The sequence below is a fragment of the Diprion similis genome, chromosome 6 (genome assembly GCF_021155765.1).
Source record: "Diprion similis isolate iyDipSimi1 chromosome 6, iyDipSimi1.1, whole genome shotgun sequence".
NCBI classification, from domain to species: Eukaryota; Metazoa; Arthropoda; class Insecta; order Hymenoptera; family Diprionidae; genus Diprion; species Diprion similis.
This window is the reverse complement of record NC_060110.1, coordinates 14,981,135-15,008,263: the sequence shown is the minus strand read 5'-3', so window position 1 is coordinate 15,008,263 and position 27,129 is coordinate 14,981,135. Positions and strand designations below refer to the sequence as shown.

At 42.1% G+C, this 27,129-nt stretch overlaps 1 protein-coding gene across 4 annotated transcripts in view; it reads left to right on the top strand.

Moving 5' to 3' along the window:
- Positions 1–27,129, top strand: part of LOC124407646 (protein sickie) — a 168,874-nt gene that overhangs the window by 125,305 nt on the left and 16,440 nt on the right. For all 4 annotated transcript variants that reach the window (XM_046883975.1, XM_046883974.1, XM_046883977.1 and 1 more), the window contains 7 exons: positions 2,547–2,760; positions 7,973–8,323; positions 9,204–9,434; positions 9,731–10,145; positions 10,434–10,575; positions 12,852–13,096; positions 13,754–13,905. In XM_046883975.1, the coding sequence (XP_046739931.1) occupies positions 2,547–2,760; positions 7,973–8,323; positions 9,204–9,434; positions 9,731–10,145; positions 10,434–10,575; positions 12,852–13,096; positions 13,754–13,905 (1,750 nt within the window). The remainder of the gene's footprint in view (positions 1–2,546; positions 2,761–7,972; positions 8,324–9,203; positions 9,435–9,730; positions 10,146–10,433; positions 10,576–12,851; positions 13,097–13,753; positions 13,906–27,129) is intronic.

Here is a 27,129-nt window from a genome sequence, read left to right as displayed (position 1 = left end):
AATTATGAAAAACCGTTTTCTGTAGTTTGTAACCGTTGGTATCATGGTATAACCAGTCTTAAATGTGGATACTTTATGCTCATGCATTCTTCATGCTCGTAAAGGCTTGTGAGGTAGCTAAATGTCGTTAACCCATTCTCTTTGTGGCAGATAAAAGTGTAATCTACTGCCAGAACAGTGGTTTTAATTAGATAAACACACACAAAGACCGTGCATTATAATTGATAATTTTCAATGGGAGGACACATACTTTGAACTTGTCCCATCAGCTGTATAGGATTGAAGCTATTGTTATCCAACAGAATTGGTCAGTTTTGAAAAAGTCTCTGGGTTAGAATACTCCGTAGAATAGGCGGGGATGTTATTTCAGTTCACGATACAGTTGCCAATTAGCAGTGAGACAGAATTACAGTCCCACATTGAATAAAACAATATTGAGCCTTGTCTAATTCTGCTCAATATATGCACAGAACAAAGGAATCGACGAAGATATTAGTTTTGAGCGGCCTTCATATATTGTTATCTCGAAATCACCCGACCGAACGTATAACGATCTTCAGGATATGCCCATTTGTTCAATCTTTGAACGTGATCTTACTTATGATTGCGAATTAGCCACAGACTGATAACTTGATCAATAATTGAAGATTCGTCCTGCGACGGTGTTGGACCAGCATTAACGGAGAGACGTCACTTGACGGTTTACTTGGCAACCGTAGATGGATGAAGTTGGATTCATACCATAGCTGGAACTATTCCCAATCTTGTGATTATTTTCCCCAACCTTGCGGTTGAACATCACTGACGAGAATGATACGTAAGTTTTAATTGAATTCGCTGATGTTCGCGATCCTTCTAAAGTATCTGACGTTTTGCACTTTGCACACAATTGCAGACGTTTGATAACAATGAGGAATTATTCATTGACATTGTTGCGGTAAAAATTCAGTCTGCAGTCGTCAGTTTTGACGTGTTGCCGTTACAACTTCCGGTCTTCCAACGGAAACGTTTCACCGAGAAGAGTACTAGAGACTTTTGAAAAAAATAACACTTACAGTTTACAGTTGAAATGAACACTCACTGGACGATGAAGGAGAGATTTTCATCTCCCGCCGATGCATTTGGTTATTTGTGCAATACCCACCGTGTAGATCAAAGGTTTCGGATCGGGGAATCCAATCACTTAGTCCTGGTAGAATTTTTCGGACGGCCTTCAGGCTATTGCTTATGTAGATTGGTCGAGGCGAGCGTTCCAACGGAAGGACTGGGGGACGACAGTGAATTGGACTCTGGTCACTACGGGGTGACGGGGTGGGAATATTATATTGGTGGCGTGGAATAGATTGGGCCGATGGTTTAATCTCGCTAATAGAGCTATTCCTTCTGGAGACATAACCGAGAAGGAAGGCGTCTCTGCTCGTCGTAGGAATTGGTTAAGTGCTCCGAGACACAAAGGCCTTCCAAATACCGATATTAAGTGTAATGGCGTGATTACGCGTCTTCGTGGTGTGGAACAATGTGCTGGTTCACAGCTCCCTGAAGCGGATGGTGAAGCGTTACCACAGCGCCGAGTGTTAATGGCTCCTCATAACGATGGTTGACGTTCGAGAAGGTCATACGAGGTCGGGGAATGCCGAAGCTCGCGTTGGCGACCGACGTCTCCTCATAAATTTCTGAACCACACAGCGAGAGTCTGGTTTTTAGGCTGTGTTATCCATTCCGTCAAACGTACCAGAAATATTTCTACCGAGATGAGAGCTTTATTCGAAGCTTAAGGTCACTTATGGACTAAACACGTTGTCTGGTAAAGGTAATGAACCCTATCCGAAGTACCCTGAATTATGTGATATCCATACCGAATATTTTTATCTCTGTTTGCCCAGAATTTCAATCGCTGCTGGAGTATGAAGAGTTGAATATTTAGGGGGTTGAATTCAAGATGACAAAACGCGTCTGAGAATCTATGAAAAGAGAAGAATAAAAGGAGAAGAGAAAATACGGAGGTCGACACGCCTGCGTATCAGGGTTGCTTCTTCGCAGACGAAAGATACAGCGAGATAATAGTCCTCCCTGGAGATCCTCGAACGTGAAAACACTCCATATTCAATACCGCGGTCTTTTCATACGTACATAAGTTTTCGTAGAAAATTTTCTATACCTCTTGATTGTATGGAGATTGCGAATGCTCTCGGTATTGCGACGCGCCGGGTTCAACGAAACCGCACGTACCTCTACCTACCTTGATTACGGACGCGCATGCAGAGAATTCCTTGCAGTTGTATTCACACTTGCAAGTCACGAATCGCACGTATTCGCTGTTTACAACCACTCCGCTGTGATTGAGAACTATTGAGAATCAATTTCCGATGAAAGAGGTCGGAAAGCAGCCTTGCTCCGTAGCCGCGAAGACTGGACATTTTATCTTTTAGATGGTGAAATGGTAATGCAAACTGCGCCATTGTTGCTTTCACGAGAATTCCGTTATAACACGGAGACGGCTCGCTCTTTCGATTAACTATAAAGTGGCTCGTTTTATCACGTTTCAGACTGGTGAGTGGATCGAGACGAGAATTGTCCGGAGTTAAAGATCTGGTGTCCTCTCGGAGGGTCCAGAAGAGGCCGTCGGGCACCGGGAGGTCAGATGGTGGTGGTCTTTTAGGAGGCTGTAGCGGTGGAAGCGACGCCCTGGCCGAACTCACGATCGAGGAACTGGCTTCCATACCCGCGGCCAACCACGCTGGTCATCCCTCTCATCACAAGGTTAGTCATCCACGATTAATCAAGCATACTTCGAACTGGCAAATCGTTCAATACACATTCGCGGGGTGATTGATGGTGATATTTTAGAATGTCGTGGTACCTTATTCAGTATTTTCGGAATCATCGGAACGCGTGGATTTCAACACACAATGTATATCGGAAAGATGAATTATAAATTGACGTGTTCTAGTGTAAGTAGACAGCTGGTCCAACCTCATACCGTCATCCATTAATCTCTATCGGCTAACGACCCTTCCGCCAAGAGGTTCGCCGTAATTACGTTCCTCCACCTAAACGCATTACGCTTCATACTCTGATTGGTAAAAGGGTAATTAACTCCACCGATACAGAGCCTACCCGCCGTTTATTGTGGGGACACAAAAGCTGTTTCATGACACGTACTAATACCTTCAAGGCTTGGATGTGTAACGTGTATAACGAATAGTATCTCGGGCAGCAAGGCACCCCAGAGATTATGGCAAAATTTTTGAAAGTATTTAATTCGACTGTGAACTAATTTCGTTCAGTCCCAATGAAAATCAAGAAAATAATTTATTTTTGATCCATCAATAATATCAACATTTATCACTGATTTTCTAGTTGAAGTTAGCGAGTCATAAACTCATCTCTAATTGATTTCATTTTCACAAAGATGAATTCCGATCCATTTTGGAATTTCGGATACCATTGCGATTATCTCGAGTAGTCGGATCCATCCCGTCTTCAGACATTAATCTTTCTTCGAAATCTATTCCCTCGACTCCTCTTGCCGTCAGCAAAACTTCTTAGTAGTTGCAAAACTTAGACAGACTTGCTGACGTATGCATTGCGCTGAATATTGAACAGGGTGCAGGGGATGTTAACCCCGTCTTCTCAGACAACGCCATTCGACGAAGAAGCCATACGTCCAAGTTATCAAGAATGAGCTATACCATTACTTAAGGTCAACTCACGGTTAAGGGCAGCTGCAAGACTAAGTCGACGCGTTTTAATTTGAAGCGGGTCTCGCGTCCCCTCGTTCCCCCATAGCGCGGGTGTTTTTACGGCTTAAACTTTAACTGCACGCCTTGATGTACGTACAGCAGCAAACCTGTTACGAGACCTCGTCGGACGGGGTTTGGGACGCTCGTCGGTCTAGTTTTCCTCTTATTAACAATCCTAAGTGGTTTATGCGCCGCGCTGAGTCTTTAGAGTTAGGGCTAACCTAGGGGCATATTCATTCATTGCTGCAGATACAAAAGACCTGGGCATACTATACGTCATGTCCAAATTCTAAGGGAGCAATTAGGCCAAATTATTATTATAATCTTGGTTTAATCACCGCTACTCGAGTTCCGCTCCTTAATACTTTATTATTCATACTCATCTGGAAGAAAGGTGAAGATTGGCTGTACTCATTTACAACACGCAATATTTATCATAATCTATTATTCATTCCTTTTACCTTTGACACGGTTTGAGCTCAGCGTTATAAATTGTAAATAATAACCACTAGCTGAGATCTTAGAAATTATAATTATTCTTCAATCGCAAAGCAGCTTTGAAAGAATTTCGAAGTAAGAATGACTCTTGATTCGATAGTTCTCGTTTCTACTTCGTATGCTTTTTTCTCTGAAATGAGTTTACTGCAGTTGCCGAAATAACACACTTCAAATCATGTGCCATGCATCCACCTTTTGTTCAAACTAAAACCACGCGCTTCCGATCGCCGAGGCAACAATCTGTACTTCCTTTTCTTACTCGTTATCTTTAGTTCTCATCCAGAAAGCCGAAGGCTTATTTTGTCATCACGAGGTGAAGCAGCCGAAGAAATGGACGGGGTTAAGACTAGCCTACACTTATTGGTAAAACATTTGACCTCCTTTGCTAACCGTCTCTTCGCCACCGGTAAAGAGTGCGCAGCACTTATATATTTCTTAAGAAGGCCTCGTCGAGGCATCTTCTTCTGGTTCTCGGTGCTTCCCCGACTCCCGGAGAACTTCAGGGTCTCTTATCGATAAACTTTGAACGAAAATGGAGTGCTACCAAAACTCCGTTCGTTGTTGACTCTCTGTTAATCGCCTCGTCTCCATCTGTACTCCTTTTGTCTTGTCCCCTCTTTCTTCTGGGCTCGATGAGGCTTTCAACTCTTTCGACATGATTTTTATTTCTATTGAAGATCCTTTGCCTTCCTTTTGCACGCATTTCACTGAATCCATAGGAATTCAAAAATCAGTTGTTTTCTGATTTGACGAAAGCGATTGAGCGTAGTTCTGGATTAGAAATTCATATTTCTTTGTGATGTGGTATCGGATCAAAACAAGGTTCGAATCAAAAACTCAACAGGCACTGAAACTTTGAAGGTCTAAAAGTTTAGTCAATCCATTAATCGCCCAGGAATCTACATTCTCATGGTCTTTAAAATGACGTTCTGTTGGTCCTTTTTTTCAGATGTCAACTCGGTGTCCCACCCTTAACGTGATAAGACTCCCGGTATTCACGCAGTACCTATATAATAGAGGAATGGCGAAGAGAGAATGCCTTACGTCAGAAATTTCGGGCAAAGCGGATGTATAAGTCAATTTGGTCCTCCTACCCTCCAACCCCTAAATTAATGAACCCAAAAACTCCATGCCATCATGCCTGACCCGAAATCGACTTAAGGAGACTCAGACCACAGGCCGAAGATTGGACATCTTGATTGAATTATGCAGACGGGTCACGCCAGGTCGAGTTGCGCAATCGATATCAGCTAAGTAACAACAATCGGAGTCGGGGTGGACGCACTCTACATGTCGCTCGCTTACGACTCGACGCAAAACATTCACGCATTCACAACGCATGCGTACTATTATACCACCACCGTGTAAACGGTCATGCAGCCCTTTTTTTCGTGATAGGGCAGAAGCGTTGAGCGTTGAGCGTCGAACGTTGCGTGCGCGCAGCGCTTCGCGTACGCGTGTGCGTGTGTCTTACGCACCGTACGTATGTGTGTGTACGTCATAACACACCCGGCTCATATGGCAGCTGGGGGTGGTCGGTATGGTATATGTATGCCGATGTGGCCAGTTTACACGTGTCCATCGAAGTGCGTGCAAGTACTGTCCGGTCGCTCCGCCTCTTCTTTTCTCGCACAAGCGCGATTACGCAGTTTACTCTTCTGTCGAGCAAAGCGTACGCACCTACGGAAAACGGACCTGCGTGCCAATAATTTAATGCAACTGGTGTGACCCAAATATTCTCGGAGAGTAATGAGAGACCGTGCTGTACTTGCGCCGATCGTTGTCGCATTAAAGTTGTGACTTCATGTGCGCGATAAGAGTAATTTTCTTTCGTTATAACCGTGCCAGCGGACGGATCGAAAATTTAACTGTGGTGTAATCGGTAGTGTGCTGATAGGGCAGGTACTTTCACTTAGATTTCGAAATAATTTCTGCTCAGATACTTTATTCTTGTTATTAAAAGTACTAATTTCAACGAATTATCGAAAGATTGACGACGAATAATTGCGTAGAAGTGGTTCCAATTGCGGTTGGGAAGGTAAAAAGCGTCCGAGTGCATGTGACTAATCAGGGAAGAGTGACTAATCAAACCTGTAACAAAAGTCGTTTGGTTAAATGTTGCGGAGCTGGTAGTCTTGGGTGCAGATACGTAATCGATGGTGAGTTTTAAAAGTTATTTTTCATCATTTTGGACGTAGGGTATTTCGTTTTATACGTTGTTACGGCGGCGGCTCCTGATGTATCAGAGGCGCAGCCGTCTAACGGTAGAAAAAAGTTCAAAGCTTCATGGGAAATATTTATTGTTTCTACGGAGTCTACGTATAATCATAAGCCCGAAGTCATGGGCAACGTCTGGGTGTGGTAGGTGTCAACCGCCTCTGACAGCAAGGAACACGTGTGGCAGCCGTATGGTCGAAGGTATATACGTCGAATATGGTCATGGGGTATAAGAACTTGAACCGTATAGTTCACCATGTATAAGCTAAAGTGCGGCTCGGCCCAAACTGCGGACAGTTTACGGGGTGCGGAACCCCCATGACTCACCCATCGGGCTCGGAGAGATCCGTCGAGTGCAGTCACGGCGCTTCGAGAGTCGAGAGAGAGAGAGAGAGAGAGAGAGAGAGAGAGAGAGAGAGAGGGGAGGAGGATAAAGAGACACACCCCATCGAAAAACTCCAGAAAGACCCTTACTGACTCCTCTGATTCATGCAGCGGGAGGCTCGATGATACGGCCCCGTGGGAAATCGATAGAATCAAATTGGTCGCACGAGGAGAGTGTACAGACTTAGGTACACAGGCGGCTGCGTCTATGCTTGGTGTAGGTCGTGGAAAATTATTCAGGTCGAGAGAATTTTATTACGCAATCTTCTTTCGTCGATATTTCAGTCACGTATCTCAACTTTTATAGCATCGGTACACGTCCCTCCCTTTCCGCCACTTCCTTGGTCTTCTTCTTCCATCACGTTTTTCGCACCGATTTTTCGTTTACCTACTCAAATCTCAGATGCGAAAATGTGATTTGACGCGATGCGGTTATTTTATTATATTTTGTTTTTCAGGGTGTGATTTCTTATTTTAACTAGCTCGCTGTATCTGTGGAGATCGTGATAAATCTGAGAGCGCAAATTAGTGATGATCATCGTTGGGCAAAAAATTTTAAACTGCTAGGCATCAATTTGATATGCATCATAATATGTGTGGCGTTGTGTTATCTGTATCAGTGACGCGTCGCTATTTTAGGTTTTTACTGAAACTTTTGATCCTGTCTGAAATATTATTAACACCCTTTCACCATAAGTTTAATTTCATGACAATTGTAGCTGTATGAAAAATGTTCATAGACTGCCCGAAATGCTTGAATGTCACTTTTTTTTTTTTCACTCGGTGTAATCTTAGAAACGAAAGCTCTATGGAAGTGTTGAATCTCACTGCAGGTTTTCCGAATAATTGTGAATCTAAAACATTATATAGGTACTGCCGTAAAAACAATCAGAGAGGTTGAGCTGACCGTTGAGACCGTTGAGCGTCTTGAAATTAAGACTGTCAAAAAAGTTTTCTGACAAGTTGTGTACCTTGTAGTGTTTATTTTTCAAATATAGTCAAAGAAGTAATGTCTGTCGTCCTCAGTTGTTAGTTCAAGCTACTTTGATCAGATAATCGAATTTGAATACAGTTATGTACGATATGAATATGATAAACATGTGATAATGAAGAATGATGTTTAAAAACAGAGGGTGCCTGGAGGCGGTAGCGCGGTTGTGGGGGGTGGCGTTGTGGGCGGGAGTGCCACCCCCCAAGGGCCAGGTGTACAACAGCAGCAGGGACACCCCGCTGGGAACAACGTGGTACACAGAGTCGTCAGTTCGAGGCACCCAGGCGGTCACCATCACGTGAAAAAGTCTGACAGCTCGCAGCAAACTGACACCTCGGCCTTCAAGCAGCCCCAACAAAACAGCAACAGCTCAAACAGCAACTCGAACAGCCAACAATGGAAAATGTACATAGAGGCTGGCGCTGCGAGAGACAGGGACCCGACTGGCCATCCGGGCCCACCCAGTCCTAGTCCCTCTAGGCGATCCCAGGTCAGTCATAAGAATTTCGGAGAAATCCTTGTTCGACATTTATTTTATCCCTAGTCGTTAAAGTCAATGGGCAATCAGTGACTCAATTTCCTGCAATTTCGGCAAAAAAAGTCGAAAGGAAGGATTGTTGGCAAGAGAAGCGCTTAGATATGAATGGAAAACACAGTTGTTACAAACCTGGCAAAACTGTGGAAACTAGAAAATCGTCACAATCAATCTTTTTGGCAAACCTGACTGCAATTTTATAGCTTCAGAGGATGAATTTCTTGCTTATCGTGAGCCAGAGTCTCCGGTTACTTTAAAAAAAAAATCTTATCTAGTATTATTTGGTACAACCTTATTTTATTATTTTTGAAGTTTTAAGAACAGTTACCCAACCTTGATTAATTGTTTGACTTGAGTCATTCATGGTTTTTATCTGTTTGGCAAAATTTGTGATTTACTATATCTTTTCAAAACGTATTGCTTATGAGCTCTTGCGGTTCAGCTGCCGGCTGACAGCTCTTCGGAGATACGCGAATAGCGACTAACGAAGTGAAAAAGAAATTTATCCGTTACCATCTAGCTCTGCGGAGGACGAGATAAGTTTAGCCGTGTTTCATCCCGGTAAAGTGGAATGGAGCGTGGAACGCACAGGAAAACATTTGTTCCAATGACTGTTGCAATTACTAACGCAAAGAAAGGCTTTCCTCAAGCCACATTGCGGACTGCATGTGTGTATACCATGCGTGCTGGCCAAAGTGGAGAAACTGATATACGAAAATAGTCCTCGTCGTTAGTCATCCTCTTTCCGTTCTTTCCTTTTTCTGCACTGTCGTGTATGCGTGTGGTATGTATAGCATTATATGCTGCCTCGCGTGACGTGTCTCGCTCTTTTCAGGACAAGCATCGAAAACAGGCTATGGCGGAGTACGCGAATGGGGAGAAGCCACAGAAGGTTTCTTCCGGTACCTCGACCAGCAGTGGCGGTAGCAGCAAGGTCAGGGGGGTTCCACAGAGCTTCGGATACGTCAAAAGGCATAGTGCCGGAACCAGCAACACCAATGGTTCTCAAAACGGAAGCAAGGATCCTACCAGGACGGCGCAGGTCAGCGCTGTTCCTCGTACGAAGGTCAGTTTGGTAACGAAATCCAATCATCTTATATTTTTAATCGCTATACCAAAGTTCACCGTCCCAAAAAGAATCAAAAATATGAAATAAAAAATTTTCAAACATTGCGGGGTTTGTAGCACTATGAAATGAAAAATACTCTACACCTTGTAATGAATCGAATAAAGCACATTTCGAGATTAGGACGGACGTTTGGGATTCCAGAATATATCAATCCGATGCCAAGTTGCTACGCGGGTTTTTCCAACCCTGTAAATCACTGAAAACCTTCGAATGATCAAATAAATTTCATCTAGGTCAAGGTATCGGGTGGCACACAGACCTGCACGACCGAGCTTCAGGCGAACTCGGGGCAAAATCAAGGTCAGGGTCAAGGCCAAGGTCATCACTACAAGAGCTACAGCCTTACGGGGGCGAGTGCCAGCCAGTTATCGCAGTCGGTACGGGATCGGCTGATGCTGGGTTCTCAGAGCCTTCCGAAGCCGGGAAGTCCAGAGTTCACTGCCCTCTTCGCCGCGGCGCACCATCGCGGCGGTGCAACGTCTTCCTTCACTCCGCGGGTTCTCAAGCCCTCCGACGGCAGCCTCAGCGACACCTGCAGCAACTACGCCGCCCCCGATGTCCAGGGGTATTACGCCGGCAGCAGCCCCTACGCCACCACCTCGTGGATGCGACACAGCAACACCTATACACCCAGCGGGCGCAGCCAAGGTTAGTAATCCCCGATCGTACTTAAAGGACGTCTTATCTCTTTCGCGAGGTAATGAGGGATGGACTTATTTCGTTAGGCGGAAACGTGAACTACACACGAATCCACGATGGATGATAATTATTGACTCGATTCAAACGTGAGCAAATGTTTTAAATACCTGATGAATTTCGGTCCGTTAAGTGAATATTAACGTTTCTGGGACCGGTTTTTGTGGTTATCAGTGTTACTCTGATATTTATCTCGCAAGTGTCAATTTTTATTTCATTCTTCTTATTACCATCCGCCAGGTATGGGCCTGTGTGAAGCGGACAGCGTCGAGTCGCTTGGCTCCCATCGAGCCAGTTTAACCCACGCCCGCCTGCTGATGCACCAGAGGGATTCCACCGGATCACCAGCTCCGCCTCGGCTGAACAGAAGCAATTCGATCAGGTGAGAAGCTCATTCATCTCCATTTTGTATATCACGAATTTCATCGTCTGGTCTAAGGCCAAAAGATATAAGCCTCGAATTGATCAACCAAACAAATGTGTCGTGAGATTAAATATATCGGGGTTGATGTTAAATTCAGTGTTTTTTTCTTGTTCTGTGTTTGCTTATGGTAATGTTGAAGTGACAGGATTTGCGAGTGACGATTATCAAACTGACTAGAATGATAATTTTACACAAATATTAGAAATTGAAATTCGAGGCTTGTATTCAACCCATAGACTTGAATTACGAATCGAATCCTCATTTTCTTGCACTGTAAAAACATCCATTGAAGCACCTGTGTTTTTTTCTTGTCTACAATAGTTTCAAACGAATAATTCTGTACGTATAACAGTGCGGTGATATATTTTGATAAATTTTTTTTTTCGTCCACACAACAAAACTGCAATGTGAATGGTTTTATTCAAAAGAACAATCAATCTCTGAACAAAATAACTAAGCGATTTGATACCGTTTTAGCCATCTGCGGGACAGGACCTTCCCAAGGTAGAAAAACTGAAACAAAAAAAACAAAGAATCGTACACACACGATATATACGGCATCGATGTACCGTCCGAATCTTTTGATTGTGACCAATTTGAACTACCCAAGAATTTGTATCCAGCAACTCGAAGCCATAAATTAGGAAAATACTATTTTGGCGCAAAAAAGATAAACCGAAGATTATTGTTGAAGAAGACGGTAATCTTCGGAATAAAAGTTTGTTTTTGAGCAAAAATACCGCGATCTCAAATTTTAATATCATCATGCAGAATTTTCTAGTATTCAAGAAAAAGCCTACTGATAAAATCAACAAGTTTCTAACGGCTACATAAAATTCAGTTTATTCGAGCCTGTGCGTATGCAACCCACCATGCGTTCCGGCGTAGCTTCAAGCGGTCCACGTGGAGGTGGCGTTCAATTTGTACTCTGTTAGAACGATGGCTGTTTCGGTCAAAAGATTCCCGGCACATCGACGTATGAGAAAGTTTGACACTGTACTGAGTGGTTCACGTTTGGTAATAATTGGAGTAATTAAAGTAATCGAAGTAATTGGAGCGACGTGGTCGTAACAACGCTCGATTGTCTTCTTGCATTTGACAAGCTTATAAATATGTCTACACCAGTATTTTTCTTTTCCTTGTTTCTTTTTCTTTATCTTCTTTCTTTTCTTAATTCTTAACTCTTTCGTTTCATGTTTTCGGTTACTTTTCTTTTTCCTAAATGTCATTTGTGCGCCTTCGCATGCGTAGCAACCATAAATACACATACCTTATACCTAGGTATAATCAGTTGTGTTGATGTGTACAGCTTGGCCCTAAAAGACTCTTAGCGATCCGAAATATCAAACGTAGGGAAATAATTTTTTTTTCTCACGCACAAGACGATGCTTGATACAAATCACGCTAACAAAAAATTCCGCTCTAAGACTTCTCCAGTCCATTCTGTACATTGAGTCACAAAGAGTTTATTCTTTAGATTCTCGAGAAGTGAAATGAGAGCAAAAGAGTAAATGGGGAAAAAAGTAAAAGGGCAGAAAACTTTTGAGGCACTAATTGAACGTTTATGGCGAATGTGTATCATCAGTGACTGCAGTTGTTGGCGTAATTTCAAACTCGCTTGTTCACGTTAACGTTTTCTTCTCCTGTCTTATAATACCTTGCAACTTTTAGCGGATTGAGGACAAGAGAAATAAATTGTTGTTAAACCTTAACGAGTGAAATTATCAACCAATATCACAACTCGAGAATACGCTCTCTGTTTTGTTACTTCTTGTAACTTTAACTGCTTTCACAGTGCCTGTATAACGATACACTTTATCTTCAATTATCGTTTATTCGTATGTAGACAGGAGTGTCAGCAGATTGCACGGATATATACAGTACTGCGGTAACGAAAAAGAAACTTGGATAAATGAAAAAATTGAAACCGCAATGGTAATGGAGAATACAAAGAAAAGAGTATCATAATCATTTTTCAAAAGAATCAATAAAATTCAGTTCTGTGGTCTTCTTTACGATTATCCTAAACCAGCCAAAAACTAAGAATTAGTTCCTACAGTGCTATATATCCGCTTTTTGACATTTCCGAAATCACGCCTTGCATTAACTATCTCTGCGAAATTTCACATAAATAATAATAATAATAATTAAAAAAAGAAAACCAAACGAAGGTAAAACAATAATATTTCATTAATGATCTTCAACGTATTTGGGTTTATCTCTGATCGGTTTAGGTCGACGAAAAGTGAGAAAATGTACCCGTCCATGCTCGCCCGAGGAAGTGGCGCGTCTTCCTCCGTTGGGGAGGAGGTTGGTGTTGGAGTTGGGGTCGGTGTCGGAGTCGAACCCTACTACAGCGTGCCCGTAGGCTCAGCGGGATGTCCTGGACAACACTGGTCTCAACCAACATCACCGACACCCACGCATGCCCCGAGGCAACCCCCGAACCTCTATCAACACGTCCACAAAGATGACGACAGTAAGTTCATGTAGCGTACGAATTCGCGTATGCCCGAATATTTGTTGGTTAACATATTTAAAAACTGAAAATGGTAACTACATGAAATAACCGGAGACCTTTTATGCTCTTCGGTGTTTTTTTATCAAGTCTTAGTTGTTTTTTTTTTTTGCGTATTAAGGATAGTTGCGAAATTATACGTTCTCGAAAAGTGAAATCTGAGAGTATATGTAGAAGTTTAGATAGTCAGTATATATAGTGAGTTCATTACGTCGAGTGTAAAAAATTCTTTACAAACCTTGGCAATATGGTAAATCCCTTAAGTCGTCTTAAGAATTCGAAATGAATTCTGCAGTAAATCATAACTTTCCGAATAAGTTTTACACCTTCAGCATATTTTTTTTTTTTGTTTGTGGCCCGGAGAAAATACTGACCATAAAAATGAGACGAGAGAGTCTGTCAATTCTGCAGAAGTCGGTAAAAAGTTGTTGCGCATTAACGGGGTTTTGAAGTCAGTGAGACGATGCCGAAGCCAGCTGTTATACAAGCGCACCATTAAATTCTAGCAAACTGGTAGAATTTTTAACGACCTGCTGGACGACAGAATCTTTTAGACGGTGTTGTGCTATTTTTATTCGCTGGTACAACAAGCGTTTGACCTTTTTCTTTCACCCGCAGTTCACGGGTCCTCGGTGTCCCTGGTATCAACTGCCAGCAGCCTCTACAGTTCAGCCGAGGAGAAGCAGGCACACGAATTGCGCAAACTGAGACGCGAGCTTCTTGACGCACAAGAAAAGGTTCATTCCCTCACCAGCCAGCTGTCGACGAATGTGAGTGCTCTCTAAAATTGAATCGATTTATGATCCCGAATATTAGATTCTTCGAGGAAAGTAGTTTTAATTTCTGTTCGCGTAATGCACATTGCGGTGCAAATTTGTGTAAAGTATATTTGCTCGGTCATTGCACAGACGACTCGACGGTTTTTCACACCACTGCACAATTACACCTAGGTGTCAACGGTGCAGGGTCAATTACTTCTGTTTCGGAATATATTGCCACTCTCGCCGACTTTGCATCGCAGTGCTCACGCAATTCCAACGCAATTTGCAATTTGTTGAAACGCGCGTGAAGTGATCCAACAACGAGATACCATTTTTGCGACGGCTGCTAAAACGTTGTGATTGTATAAATGCTGTATCTACAAAATATTTTTAATGTGCTGGAGAAGCAGAAAAAAATTTATTTCAAATTACGTAAACCGTGTGCAAATCTTTTAAAGTTGAAACGAAATTCTGGTATAATTTACATATATCTATCCGAAAAGCAATTCGGATAAGAATATATCAACCGCAACATGGTAATTGCCGCAGCCATTACGGGTGCCGATGGGTATCCATAAGGAATGGATGTGGGTGAGGTAGCAGCTACTGCGAATTCTCGTAAGATTCATCGCTGCAAATCGGTTGAATTCGTAATGCGCATTAGCTTGAATTACTATTAAAGATGACTATAACGTATTCCCATCAAGTGAATACCGCGTAGCAAGTTTGAAATCCCCATAAAATATTTAACGTTAATGATTCGACGCTAACGTTTGATGAGGGATAGAGATTCAAGATGTTTAACCATTACCAGATTCATGTATAATTTCTACGTGACGTACGTTATCTTTCGAAATAAATGCAGAAAATATTTATACACGTGACTCAATCCGAAATGGGACTGCACTCATGCGGGCAATTTAATGGCAAGAAACTTTTGAATAATCAGCTTGAGATGAAGATGTATAGTTATGCAATTAGAAAATATTTATATATGCTATTGGTCCGATTAGTAACAACAATCAACGATCGGCATTCACTGCCATCCGTGATATTCAGTAAGTAGAAATCGGAAAAAAATTGTCGATGTCCAGTCTATTGGACAAAACCGGGTATTTAATCGTATATACCGAAAATTCTATCCAATTCAATTTTCTAGAAGATTATTGCTTGCCTAAGCTCTTGAGGTGCTTTGGAGAAAATTTAACCTGAATCACAGTCAAGCCGATGGTCAACGACCATGTCACTGATTTTTAGAGCGCGTTCCGTTAAGTTTGGCGTCCTCTGTTATACATATCTACGTGTGCAAATGACCCGCACTTTCCCAAACGTGACTGTCGAAGCAAATTAATTTTGTCGCTATTCCAACGCCGTTTTTTGATACATCAACGAAATATGAATGTGCTGGGAATTTCGATTGACGTGAAAATTCAACAATACCTGTCGAAGGTGGCTAATATTTTTTCCATTTATCGTTAGTCAGATGTTCCCGTTGCGACACGTCGTTTTAGTCATGGTAGGTATATTTTTGTAGTTACGCGCAGTTTGTCGGAATCGATTAAGCCATTTCCATGGGACATTTAGTGAAATTGATGCGCAAGCTGAAGTCGTAAAGCCAAACGACAACCGCTGCACCCACGCTTGTGTATTTCAAACCTCTATGTAATAAATGATATCGGTAGGCACATACGTGTGTGTGTGTGTGTGTGTGTGTGTGTGTGTGTGCACGAGATTTCATACCCATCCGAAACCAACGAAAGTAAAGCATAAAATATTATCGCCCCATGCCCGTTCGAGTCAATGGATAACGCTGGCTGCATTTTATCGCTCGCTATTGGTCGCCCGGCAATCTTTATTGGATTTTACGCAACGATGCTGCTGCATGTGCCTGGGTGCAGCGCCATATGAGAGACACGTATGGGTGCCGAGTATTTACACATAGTCCACTCACGAATCTCTCCCCGCACCTCGAAACGTTTGTAAATTATTTTTTTTTTCATTTTACTCATCCCGTTTCCACCATTTTTTGTCACCGCAATCCTGGACGTGTATATATATATGTATATACACTAGTTTTATTTCCTAGGCCATGTTTGTTTGTACTTTTCAAAAATATGTACCCACCCATATAGGACATGATAGTATTTCCACCATACGAGACCACGACGACTTTCCGCTTGATGTATATCTCAAACTACAGTTTCTCTAATATTAGCTTAGGATATCCAGCCGTACGCGTTGCAGCTGAGTAGTGGGGAATGAAAAGTAGAATGAAAAAAAAAGTTGTGGATATCAGACAAAGGAGAGATAGGATCCTGCAGCGTGCACTCGACGAATGTCCTGTTTAAGGCGAACCGCGCTAACGGTACCAACACACGCGCGCGTCTATTAGTGTGTAGACTAAGTCTGTTTCTTGAGCCGGTCATCGCTGCATCGCAGCTGTGAACTCACCGTCCTAAAGTACAACTTTTTGCCTTGATTTTTTGGGCTATGCGTGCCTGCGTCGCCTCTATCTTTATATCTGGCTTAGAAATAAAATTCGACATGCGTGCGGCCGCTAAGAAGCCGTAATACGGTACCTAGAGCACATACCTGTAATAGTCAAAAGTTGAAAGTGGCTCGGATAATACCAGTTACAGTTAGCTCGATACATGATTGGAATTTAGTTTCAATTGCTTTGAATATTGCTGGCGTGCTGCGTCAGTTTATTCCCTCATCATTTAGAACTGTAATTATTTCAATCACGAAGTCTGATTGGATTCGAAATTCAAAGTTGTGCCTTTTATTTGATTTTAAATAGCTATTTGGGAGGTCGATTATAAAAGAATTAAAAAAAGAATAGACGTAATTAAAATAATTGAGGAAAATACGACAAAATTTTTGAACATGAACAAACTTCTGGTTCTTTTGTTATCTAATCTCCTGTTAAGGGCATAGAATTGCAATGGTTTAGTTTCATACAATTGTATTTTTGTGTGAAAAATTTTACATGCACATAATACTGGGAAACCAAAAATAATTAGTTCGTGGTTTTTCTTTTTCCGATTAAACCGAAGTTGATGTAAATTCAATTGATTGAAAACTAGAACAATATTGATGTCGCTCGTGCTCGCGTGTCTATTTAATTGCTTATAGAATTCGCAATTACGATTTTGGACGAACCAGAAAAAATACGATTTGACTGTTTATCGTTTCTCTGCTCTATACAGAAATACTTTTTTCAAGTGCAATTGCATTCGTTACAGCTATTCATTGCAGGCTTGTTTGAAAAGACGACAGTATCTTGTTAGAAAGCATGAATATCGTAGAAAATAAATCACTACAAATCAAAGAAGGAAACGTATTTGTCCGTCGTATTCCTCTTCTTTTTTTTCTTCTCTTTCCTCTTACTTTATCGTATACGCAATGCAATTCCATGCCGTAGTACAATTTTGGCGCGAAAGGGCAACAATGCGACGACTATTGTTGCACCGGACGGTTCAACAAGTACCCTGCAGAAGGATGTCGTGGGGAGGGAAGGGGGCTTACGACGTCGCAAGGTCATTGTGCTCGGGCCAATCAACGTGAGGCGTCGCAGCGTCGCGTCTGAGATGCGGACGGTGGGGGAGGCGAGGCAGTCGGCGTCGAGACGCGGTTGAAGCAACAGTAGTCGGTGCCGGGACAGGTTGCCAGTGAACGCGGGTGGACGTGGATGTGCAGCACTGTATAAATAAAACTCCGCAGTCGTAAAACGATATCGAAATCCGAAGGACCAATTTTACAAAAACCCCCCAAAAAATTAAAAAATTAAATAAAATGTCGACGTCACGCCGATAGTGTTAAAAATAAAAATATAAACAAATTGGAATCTATTTTTTTTTTGCGATAGTTTCTTTTGTCACTGTTGTAATTTTTAGTTCAGTCTAACAGTGATAAGTGAAAACGATCACGTAATTACACAATTTTGTATATAGCTCTCTGTTTGGTGGTGACTCGCCGGCCTTAATTCCTTTATCTTATCGATATCTATAGGGTATGCTTACATATTGATTTATTTTTTACGATCGAATACCTTTGTCGTGACGTGTACCAAGCTTGATTTAAAAATTGTACCAGAGTTCGGCTATTTTATCAGTTATTTTTCACATCACCAAAAACCCAAATTTCGACGATCGCGATCCCAAACACAATTCAAAGAAAAAACAAAAAAATTATCTTCGTATAGCCGTGTGATTCCTTCGTCAATTCATGAATCGATGAATCCCTTTGGAAGATGCTATCTTGGCACTCGCACGATCTAAAAGTTCGAATCAAGTACATCGATAGATCTGCGACATATAAGGCGAATCGTGCAGAGCTGTGCAGAGTGCGTCCGTATTATACCGTTGCCGTTTGCAACTTCCCGCATTGAACATTCCGCGTGCGACCTCTCTTTCCACTTTTCTCTTCTTCTTCTACTACTACTTTTCTCCTCTTACGCTCGTATTCCTCGATTTTCTCCTCTCCTTTCCCCTGCGTACAAGCTGCGTGCCTCCCCTCCTCCCCCCTCCCCCCTCCCCCCTCCCCCTTCTTCCCTTCACTGTAGTCTTGTCACAATTTATTCCTATTCTCTTTAGCTATACGAGCTCCCCGAGTCCACTCGCTTCCTTATTCCCACCAACGATTCAGACATCGGTGCACCTGCCACGAGTTAAAACATCCCTGCCCGCCGACCTCGGTGGTCGAATAATTTTCTTTGATCTTCTTTCAATTTTGGTTGTGGGATGAGAACAAGGTCTACTTCGGAGACCGAAACGAGGTGTCGGATACGCGTAGTTCGCATGCTTTCCTAAGTATAATATCATTCACCTGTCGTCAAAGGCACGTGTAAAGGCCTCGCGCTGATCCTCACGTGGCTGCCGCAGCCAACATCTGCACGCCCAATAAATGTGGGCAGACGGGATGGAGTGACTGTATTCGTGCGTAAGATGCAGAACCGTTGCACATGCAACGGAGAAATGAGGAAGCTAGTCGAGAGCACGACGACGCGTTGAACGCCGATTTTCTTGATATACCGGTGAAATTTACGACTCCGTGGCCGTCCCATGACGAAGGGAGATCAACAAAAGTACCCGGAGGGTATTTCTGGGGCCCCTTATTCTCAGTGGGCGAACAACTTTGGGCCAGCCAGCCAGCCAGCCAGCCAGCCAGTCAGTCTCTTGGGAAAAGTTAGATACATACGGAGAGAATCGTTTTGGGGTCCCTGCACTGTGTCAACAGAACAGAAAAGCGAAAAGCCGAAACTGGCGTTACGTGTCGTTGCAGCAGGCAACGGTCGAGTCGAAACCGCGTTGGGCCAGAGAAAAATTCCCTCTTTTTTCGCTCCTACCGGATTCCCGTTTTCTAAAGGATTCAACAATCAACCCCAAAACCTTGTTCCCAGGTTTTTTTTCCATCTTTGAACGTCGTAAAACGGCGGAGTCAGGTAGCCGATTCTCCCTGCGCCGTTCGGCATTTGTGCCCTAATAATCCCGCAATCTGAAATTATTCTTACCTTTCACAGAATCCTCTGATCACAGAGATTAAGTAAGTTACGAATTAAAATTTCATCCGAATTTTTAAAGTATGCAAATATAAGTACCAGCACCGCATGAATAATGAAAACGGACGTTGTATATTAATACTTCCGGTGTGAGTATGTATAAACTGCTATGAAACTCTGTGAAAAGAAATTGATTGACCCGCCATTCAGGTTATTTATAATTGAGAAACTTTAAGAACTTTTTCACGAGTTAACCACTTTACAGGGAAAATTGATAGTTCAATTATAAACGAAGGGGGAATGGAAATAAAGAGAGAGAGAAAAAACGAAAGAACCGGGGGGTGTCCGCAGGCAAGAAGAAGGTGCCAGACAATCGCGATTGATTTTCAATTAAACTCGTCGCACGTCCCAACCGCACGTGTATCTTGCGTATATGCAACGCATTGCATGTATCTCCGGTGTGACGTGGTTTATAGCGTCCGTAACTTTTGATTTCGGAAAAATTGGTTAAATTTTCACGTGCGGACATATGATACTGTTCGGAATAAAAATGGTAGCTGGACACTGTGCAGCTGACCAAGATATTCGATTGAAAAAATTGGTCCCTGATTAACATCACGGTTGAAATATCAATTCAGCGAATTTAAACGTATTAATAAAACGTTAAACGGCTGGTTAATTATTAATATTCCGATGGCAATTTAGCGGCGACTCACACTCACTCCCATTGGCGTCGACCGGATGAAATCCCGGGTGAAATAAATCCGATATCGAGTTACTACTATTCGGTCTACAATTCTCTCTCGAGCGGAGCAAGAAGGGCCCGGATCCTGTAACTCGCTCCGACGCACACCATGTCCGCCCATCCCTTATACGTGCCAACACCATCGAGGGTTTTTCACCCGCTCTCCTCGTCGTTCTATCTAGTTTAGCTGCTCATCACAGGATCGCGATTCTGGAATCAGGTGCGCTGCGCGATGTTTTCTACTGTCATTTTCAACTCGTATAGTATAATCTTACGCTATTAAAAATTGACGAAGAAATCTTACGATCTTCTTATACCCATTCAGGTGTATACGCGAAATCTTGATCCAATTTAATCCTTCACCAATTACCGCGATCGGTATTATTAGTAGATATAACGCAGCGCGCATAGTTCTCGCAATGTCTGCTTCACTTCAAGGCGATTGCACTCGCCTTATAAATTCGACGCGGTTCTTCACTAGGGCTAAAAGGGGACGACTATATACGAAGGCATCGAGTGGCTAGTCCGAGATCGGTCGGGTTAGGCTCGGTTGTAGACGAGAACAAACCCTTCCGTGTTGTGCGCTCCACGCTTCGGGTTGATCTTCACATAACCATATTTAGCATCATCGTACTCCTGTTCCTGTACGCATCTCGGTCGAGGTGAAACACGGTATTGATCTTACGAATCGAAATCAATGCTATACAATCTCATCGTATGTACCATTTCAATGCTCGAATTATGCAAAATACTTGTATCAGGTTAGACGGAAGATTTCTAAAGTCGACTATATAATTCACCGATTCGTCTATCGGCGATCGTCAGGAATTCATGATCTCAATATTTTCCTGCAGTAATCGTTATCATTTCGAAAGAGTATCGGTAGTTTCATAAAATATAAATACCGGAGCCAATTAGACCGCGAGTTTAATGAATAAGAAAAATTCTCTCTACTCCTCGGCGATAAAACTGTAGCTAATATAATCAGTAAATTCGACTTTAGATCATTCGTTGTTACTTCGAGTTAATTTTAATCCACTCTCAAATGCAACCGGCGTCGCTGCCACGTCGATGTGGTGGTGATGGTTTCTTGATAGGCGAGATGGATTGGGTATATTAATCGCGTTGGATAGATTGATAAAACGAGATTTTATTGGGTCTCATCACCGAGTCAATGAAACGAAACAAAGCGGGGTTAATAGAATCGAATTTACTCAGCGGAGGAAATAAGACTTTGTTGGTTGAATACCGAGGATGCACTTACGCTACGCCCGTGTGCACTTGCTGCTTGCACGATGCGCAAGGTCCGAAAGATGAGTCGTGGGTAGCGTCCATTAGTAAACAGTCGCTTTGCTCGCGCTACGAACGTGGCCGTCGAGTGCGCGGGAGGGGGGAGGAGGACGGGGTTGGCGTCAGCCCTTCTCGCGATGCCGAAGACCGAAGACCCCGTCTTTATTGGAGCCAACTGGCCGACCAATCACCGTTTCTGTATCATTAAAACTGACGTAGTTGTTTTGTCTTTTGTATTCTCTTTAACTCATTTACCCCGGCGTTACGCTAGCTTCCCGTAGCTGATCATCACATACGACAAACACGCCATCCGAGGAGTAAGAACTTACGCACGTGATCCAATTGCGACTATGATCGTCATGTAAAAACCACGCCAAGAAATTGTGAAAATTATATACTTATTTTATATCGAATCGCGATGAATCCAAGAGAAAAGTACTCGTTTCGCGAGTACCATGAATACTCGCGGTTTCTGTTTTGACACCTTATGTATGCGCAATTGGCGCTTTATTACCTCAATGGAATTTACTTGAGTACATAATATGTCGTAACAGGTTGTACAAACCGACCTATTCGCCTTGTTCGAAATCGGCGGAAACAATATTATTATACAGGCGTGTAATAATCGGACGTCTATACCGTGTCATATACTGGATTATCTGTATGAAATTGGTTCTCGGTAAAGAAAACGTTACGAGCGTCTCGTTGTCCGGCCATCTTACAGTTCTCTTCCAGCGCTTATTTTCTTCTTCTTCTTCTTCTTCTCCTTTTCCCCTTTCCTCTTTTCTGTATTCCATTTTCGTATTTCTTTTTCTTCAACCGCGCAAAGCAGTCCATTCTACAACTCTTTGCGCCAGAGCTTGAAGTATATTTCTCCTACCTCCGTTTGTTCGTCTCTTTGTAGACTGCGCACAGCTGCCGCCGCTTCTCGTTTCTGCCCTACGGGCTCTCTCTCTCTCTCTCTCCTTCTTTCTCTCTCTCTCTCTTTTGCGCCGCGAGACCTCCAGGATTTCTTTGATATACGAATAAGTAGTTATAAATGTGCCCTTACCAAGCGCATTTACTTCCGTGATATTTTTCGTGCGTTGGAAAGCACAAGTTTCATTATATGTATGTATATAGTTGAAGGGGATCAGGAAATCAAGCGATAATTAAACCGTTGGTACGTCAAACAGTATGAATAATTATCGTGTCAATTTTTTACAACTGTTTGAAATGTGAATCCAACTACGAACAGAACCAATTCTTGTGGGAAAAAAAATTTGAGTGACACTGATCTTAGACTGAAAATATGACAAATTGCTCAATGCCGAACAGGTGGTGGATGCCATCGAGAGTGGGTTTGAGGTCCTGAGTTCTCAGAGGCTACGTGAAATATCTAAAATCATTCGTCATAATCTTGACGAAGTGGCAAAAGTCTGGAATTTTTTTAGCCATGTAAGAATCTGCCACCTCTTCAATAGCATTAACGATGGCGAAACTTGTGGTCTGTTGAAATGATCATTTAACGTCTTCTGGAGAATTGGCATGAGTACGGGGCTCAAAATAGAATTTTCGGACGTGATAGTCTCATATCATAACATTTCAACACTTGTACAAATCATTTCCAACACTGGCAACTGGCGCAAAGGGAAATCCTAATCATTTTGATCTCGACTGTACCTACACAGGGTTTCATATGAACTCGGAGATTGGTCAATTTAGAATAACGCATGCTTCAGGATTTATAAGGCGCGGAGATGTTTCGCGATCTAGGCTATAGGGTCGAGTTATTATTTTATACCTGGGATCGTATGGCCCACGGCGAAAAGCGTAGGTGCCATCTTTATCTCTGTCCGCGATAAGACTATCTCGAAATTCTATCAGTAAATAAACGACGCCACAAATGGCTGCGACAACAAGGCGTCTCGCTGCTGCAGCAACGCTACCGGTCTCTAGATGCCGATTCCTATACACATATTACACTGTACTTTGTAACATGCGGCAATCACACGTACCTATCTATATGTATACATAGGCAGCTGACGTAGGTGTGCGGTCATTTCACCGAGTTCCCACAGCTTCTAGGTTGTCGTAAGAGAGTTTCTTTTGATTTCAAAGTCTTAAAATTAATACATTTAAAGTACAGTAAATGACAACGTTTCGAGAGAATAATTAAATAGGCTCCGTTATACCATATTTATTATTATATATATGTATATAGGGTATAGCAATTGCATCCGATTCCACTTTCAATATTATAATATTTATTTACGAACGTTTTTATGCTGCACGCGTACAAAGACACACGAAGTAGACACGTATTTTTATTACTATTATTCTTGTTATTATCGAATATCTCTTCAATGCCGTAACTCGTTTTAATGCTTGCGTATTATACATACACACATAATTTCGCGGTCGCCTCTAGTCACGTCACGTCGTTAATTCTCCGCACCGAGCGATCGGAAATATCAGCCACGTAATCCTCCACGATCGTTTCATGAAATCGTTAGAAATCCTTTCCGCAATTTTGCGCGTAACGTATAATTATAGAGGTGAGATAAAGTAGGAAATAAAGAGAAAAAAAAAAACAAAAAAATCAAATCAAAAAAACATCGTCAGGGGAGAAGGGAAAAGGAAGAAAAAGAAATCGGTGATCCGAAAAACACGTATATGTCGTTCTCCAGGAAGAAGATCGCCGCAATGTGCGCCATATTTATGTTTCTCATCGTCAGCTTGTTCGACGTGTCTCGTTCGCCATATTTTCCTTCAGGCAGGGTCAAGTGTGCAACTGCAGTACACTACGAGAGAAGGCAGGTTGAAGGAGAAGATTTCCGTCCCCCTTATAAGACGCGGAGAACAGGCATCATCTGTTTCCCATTAACCGCATACCTATGACGACTAGTCCTCGGAAATTGAAAAAAAAACCACGAAAAGAAATCTTCGCAGTCTTGACGAAAACCCACTAAAGTGTGCATAATTGCGCGTTGAATAAAAATCAATTGAGGAACTGTTATACGTTAAAAAACCAACAAACAAAAAAAGAAAACCGATAAATCGTGTTGTAAGTATAATGGTTCTGAAATTATGGTATTTCAAAGTCGTTGCAGAGTTTTACTAGCGTCAGAGGACTAATTTTCAGCTGTGGAAAATACCGTAGAGATACTATATAGCTTCGAAATGCAATTAGAAGCATGCCGCAGAGTATTGGTAGAACTAATGGTACCTAGTACGCTACTGTTGAACCGAGGGTAACCGATCCCATCGAGACTCTGACCACTCGTCGGTTAGCTATATTGATATATGCATATATTCAGGAAATGAACTACTTTATTTCGAGGTTGTGGCTTATTCGCGAGTCGCTCGACACTGGCTCTGGTTTCCATCCGCGAAGCGAGTACCGTATATTTTGTACATTTGCATCGTAGAAATGGTTACACACATTACACAATACTTACTGTATATGTATATATATATATATATACACACATTAGAGAAAACCTGATAGCATTGACATTCGAGAACTAGAATGCGCAACGTCCAGTCCGTTGGTGATCGCGTGTATCTGTCTTGTCTCTGTCTCCTTGTGACCCCAGACTACCGTTCATCTTCTTCGTTGCATAATTTACAACGCGATAAAAAATTACCAGTATATTTAGTTAACGAGCTGTATGTAAATACGAAAGTTTGAAATATCAATTCGCATTTGTAACCAACGGTTAGCAGAAGTTGTTGGTCGATGCAATACACTTCGGTCTAAACCCTTAAGCTTCTAATTTATCGCGTTACTTAAAAATCGACTTGAAGACCTGGGCATTAATTTGACGAAAACAGTACGAGACTAGCTTGCTTTGAATCATAGAATTACTGGACGGACGTATAGCATGAAATTAAATTAACGATGAAAATATTTTCTTTAGTTATGTTAAGTATTAACGAGAAACGCGAGTAAAACGGATCTGTTCAATTGAGATCTCCATTTAACGATTTGACAACCGTTATTTATAGTTATTGATTTATGGGTATTGAACAGTATATAAGTGTGCCAACGGTTATCGATGAAGGCGAGCGTTCAATCGCGGAATACGGACGTCACTAACGTATAAAATGTTTCATTGACCCGATATAATCATTTCGTACCCGATATTCATCGAATGATTTGTGTCTCTGTTTGGCTTCTTGAGGGGCTTAAAGGAAAAAAAAAAAAAAAAAAAAAATTGTATTCGTTCATTTAATCTCCGGTCCAGATAACGTGGCGTGAAGATTATTCGAGTATAAATCGTGCAGGGCACGAAGGTCCTACGCGTAGTCTATAATTCTTCTGTTAAAGAAATGGTTTATCAAGGGGTCTCAGCGCTAATAATTTAAAAATCGGAAGGCTTATCGTCTGCTGTCGTCAATGTCTCCCTTGCGTTTGTTGAAAACTTGCCTCTCTCTGCTCCATCTCTCTATTCCACTCTATCTCCTTATGTTTTTCTTCCAAGCGACCGTGGTTGCTGGTATAGATAGATTCATAATTTCACGTAAACGTCGTCTCCGAGGATTCCGTAGCAAAAAAACTATGCACCGTCTATAGCACAAGATCGATTGGGGAATACAAAACGAAGGAATCGAAGCGTGCAGTAAGCTTGCTAGCAGGAAGCGCGGACAAGCGTGAACTGAATAAATCTTATTAACCATATCTCCAGCCGATTAAATACCGGCTATTGATCGTGCACAGTATCGGGGATATATTGGTCGCGCGTGTAAGTGATCGCGACACAATTAATTCGACGTCGAAATAAGAGGCATGGGCGCGCCGGATCTTTGTCAGTCTGCCCGAGGATAGAATACCTATATCTGTGACTCGAATCGGAATAATCCCGTCGATGAACAAGCTGAGAAAACAAATTAGGTAATCGATGAATATAAACGTTCGTCCGGCTAATATTATGCGTTTTAGTTATGCAACTTGGATGTCGACGAGGTTGAATGCTTGGGTTATTATATATATAGCTAGGTTTTGTCGAACGTTAGTAGATGAGTTCCAAACCAGTCTTACATATACATGTTAAACAAATACCTATCGTAACGTTACTACGTGATTTCTCATTGCTGAATTTACCCCAAAACGAATTGGCAAAAGTTTTCGTCCTGGAATTGCGCTGTTGTCGTCGATGCAGTTGCAACTCCGTCTCACGTAATGACAATTACGTTTTTTTTTTTTTTATTTATTGACAATTACTTGTATCGTCGTATACGCGTCTCGCAAAAGAGTTATTATGGTACACGTCATGAACAGGATGTTTCCCTCTTATTCTGTATACCACAAAGAGTGGTACTTGGATTTTATTGCTTTTACTTTAGTGCGATCGTTCGTACATCCAGTTTATCTTAATCGTTGCTTATTGCCGTGACCAGGAACCAACGATTTTGATAAGGTCCCCTGTTACAAAAACGCCGATCTGGGTCACCAACCTCGGAGATTCAAACTTATTGTGAAATCAAGATGCCTGTTGCGAAATCGTTCGAAATTCAACTGACAATTAGCCCGGTTAGTTATGATTATTGGCGCACCACCTATGATTTAGAACCTTGCCAAAGATCGCTTTCGACAATTAGTCCCGCAGCAAGCGTGTAATTTGTTTTTTACGACTGACCATTTTATAATTCTATCGCTATTAATTATTCAGTATTATCACCAGAAGCCGGTCTTCGGTGATGTTTTTTTTTCTAT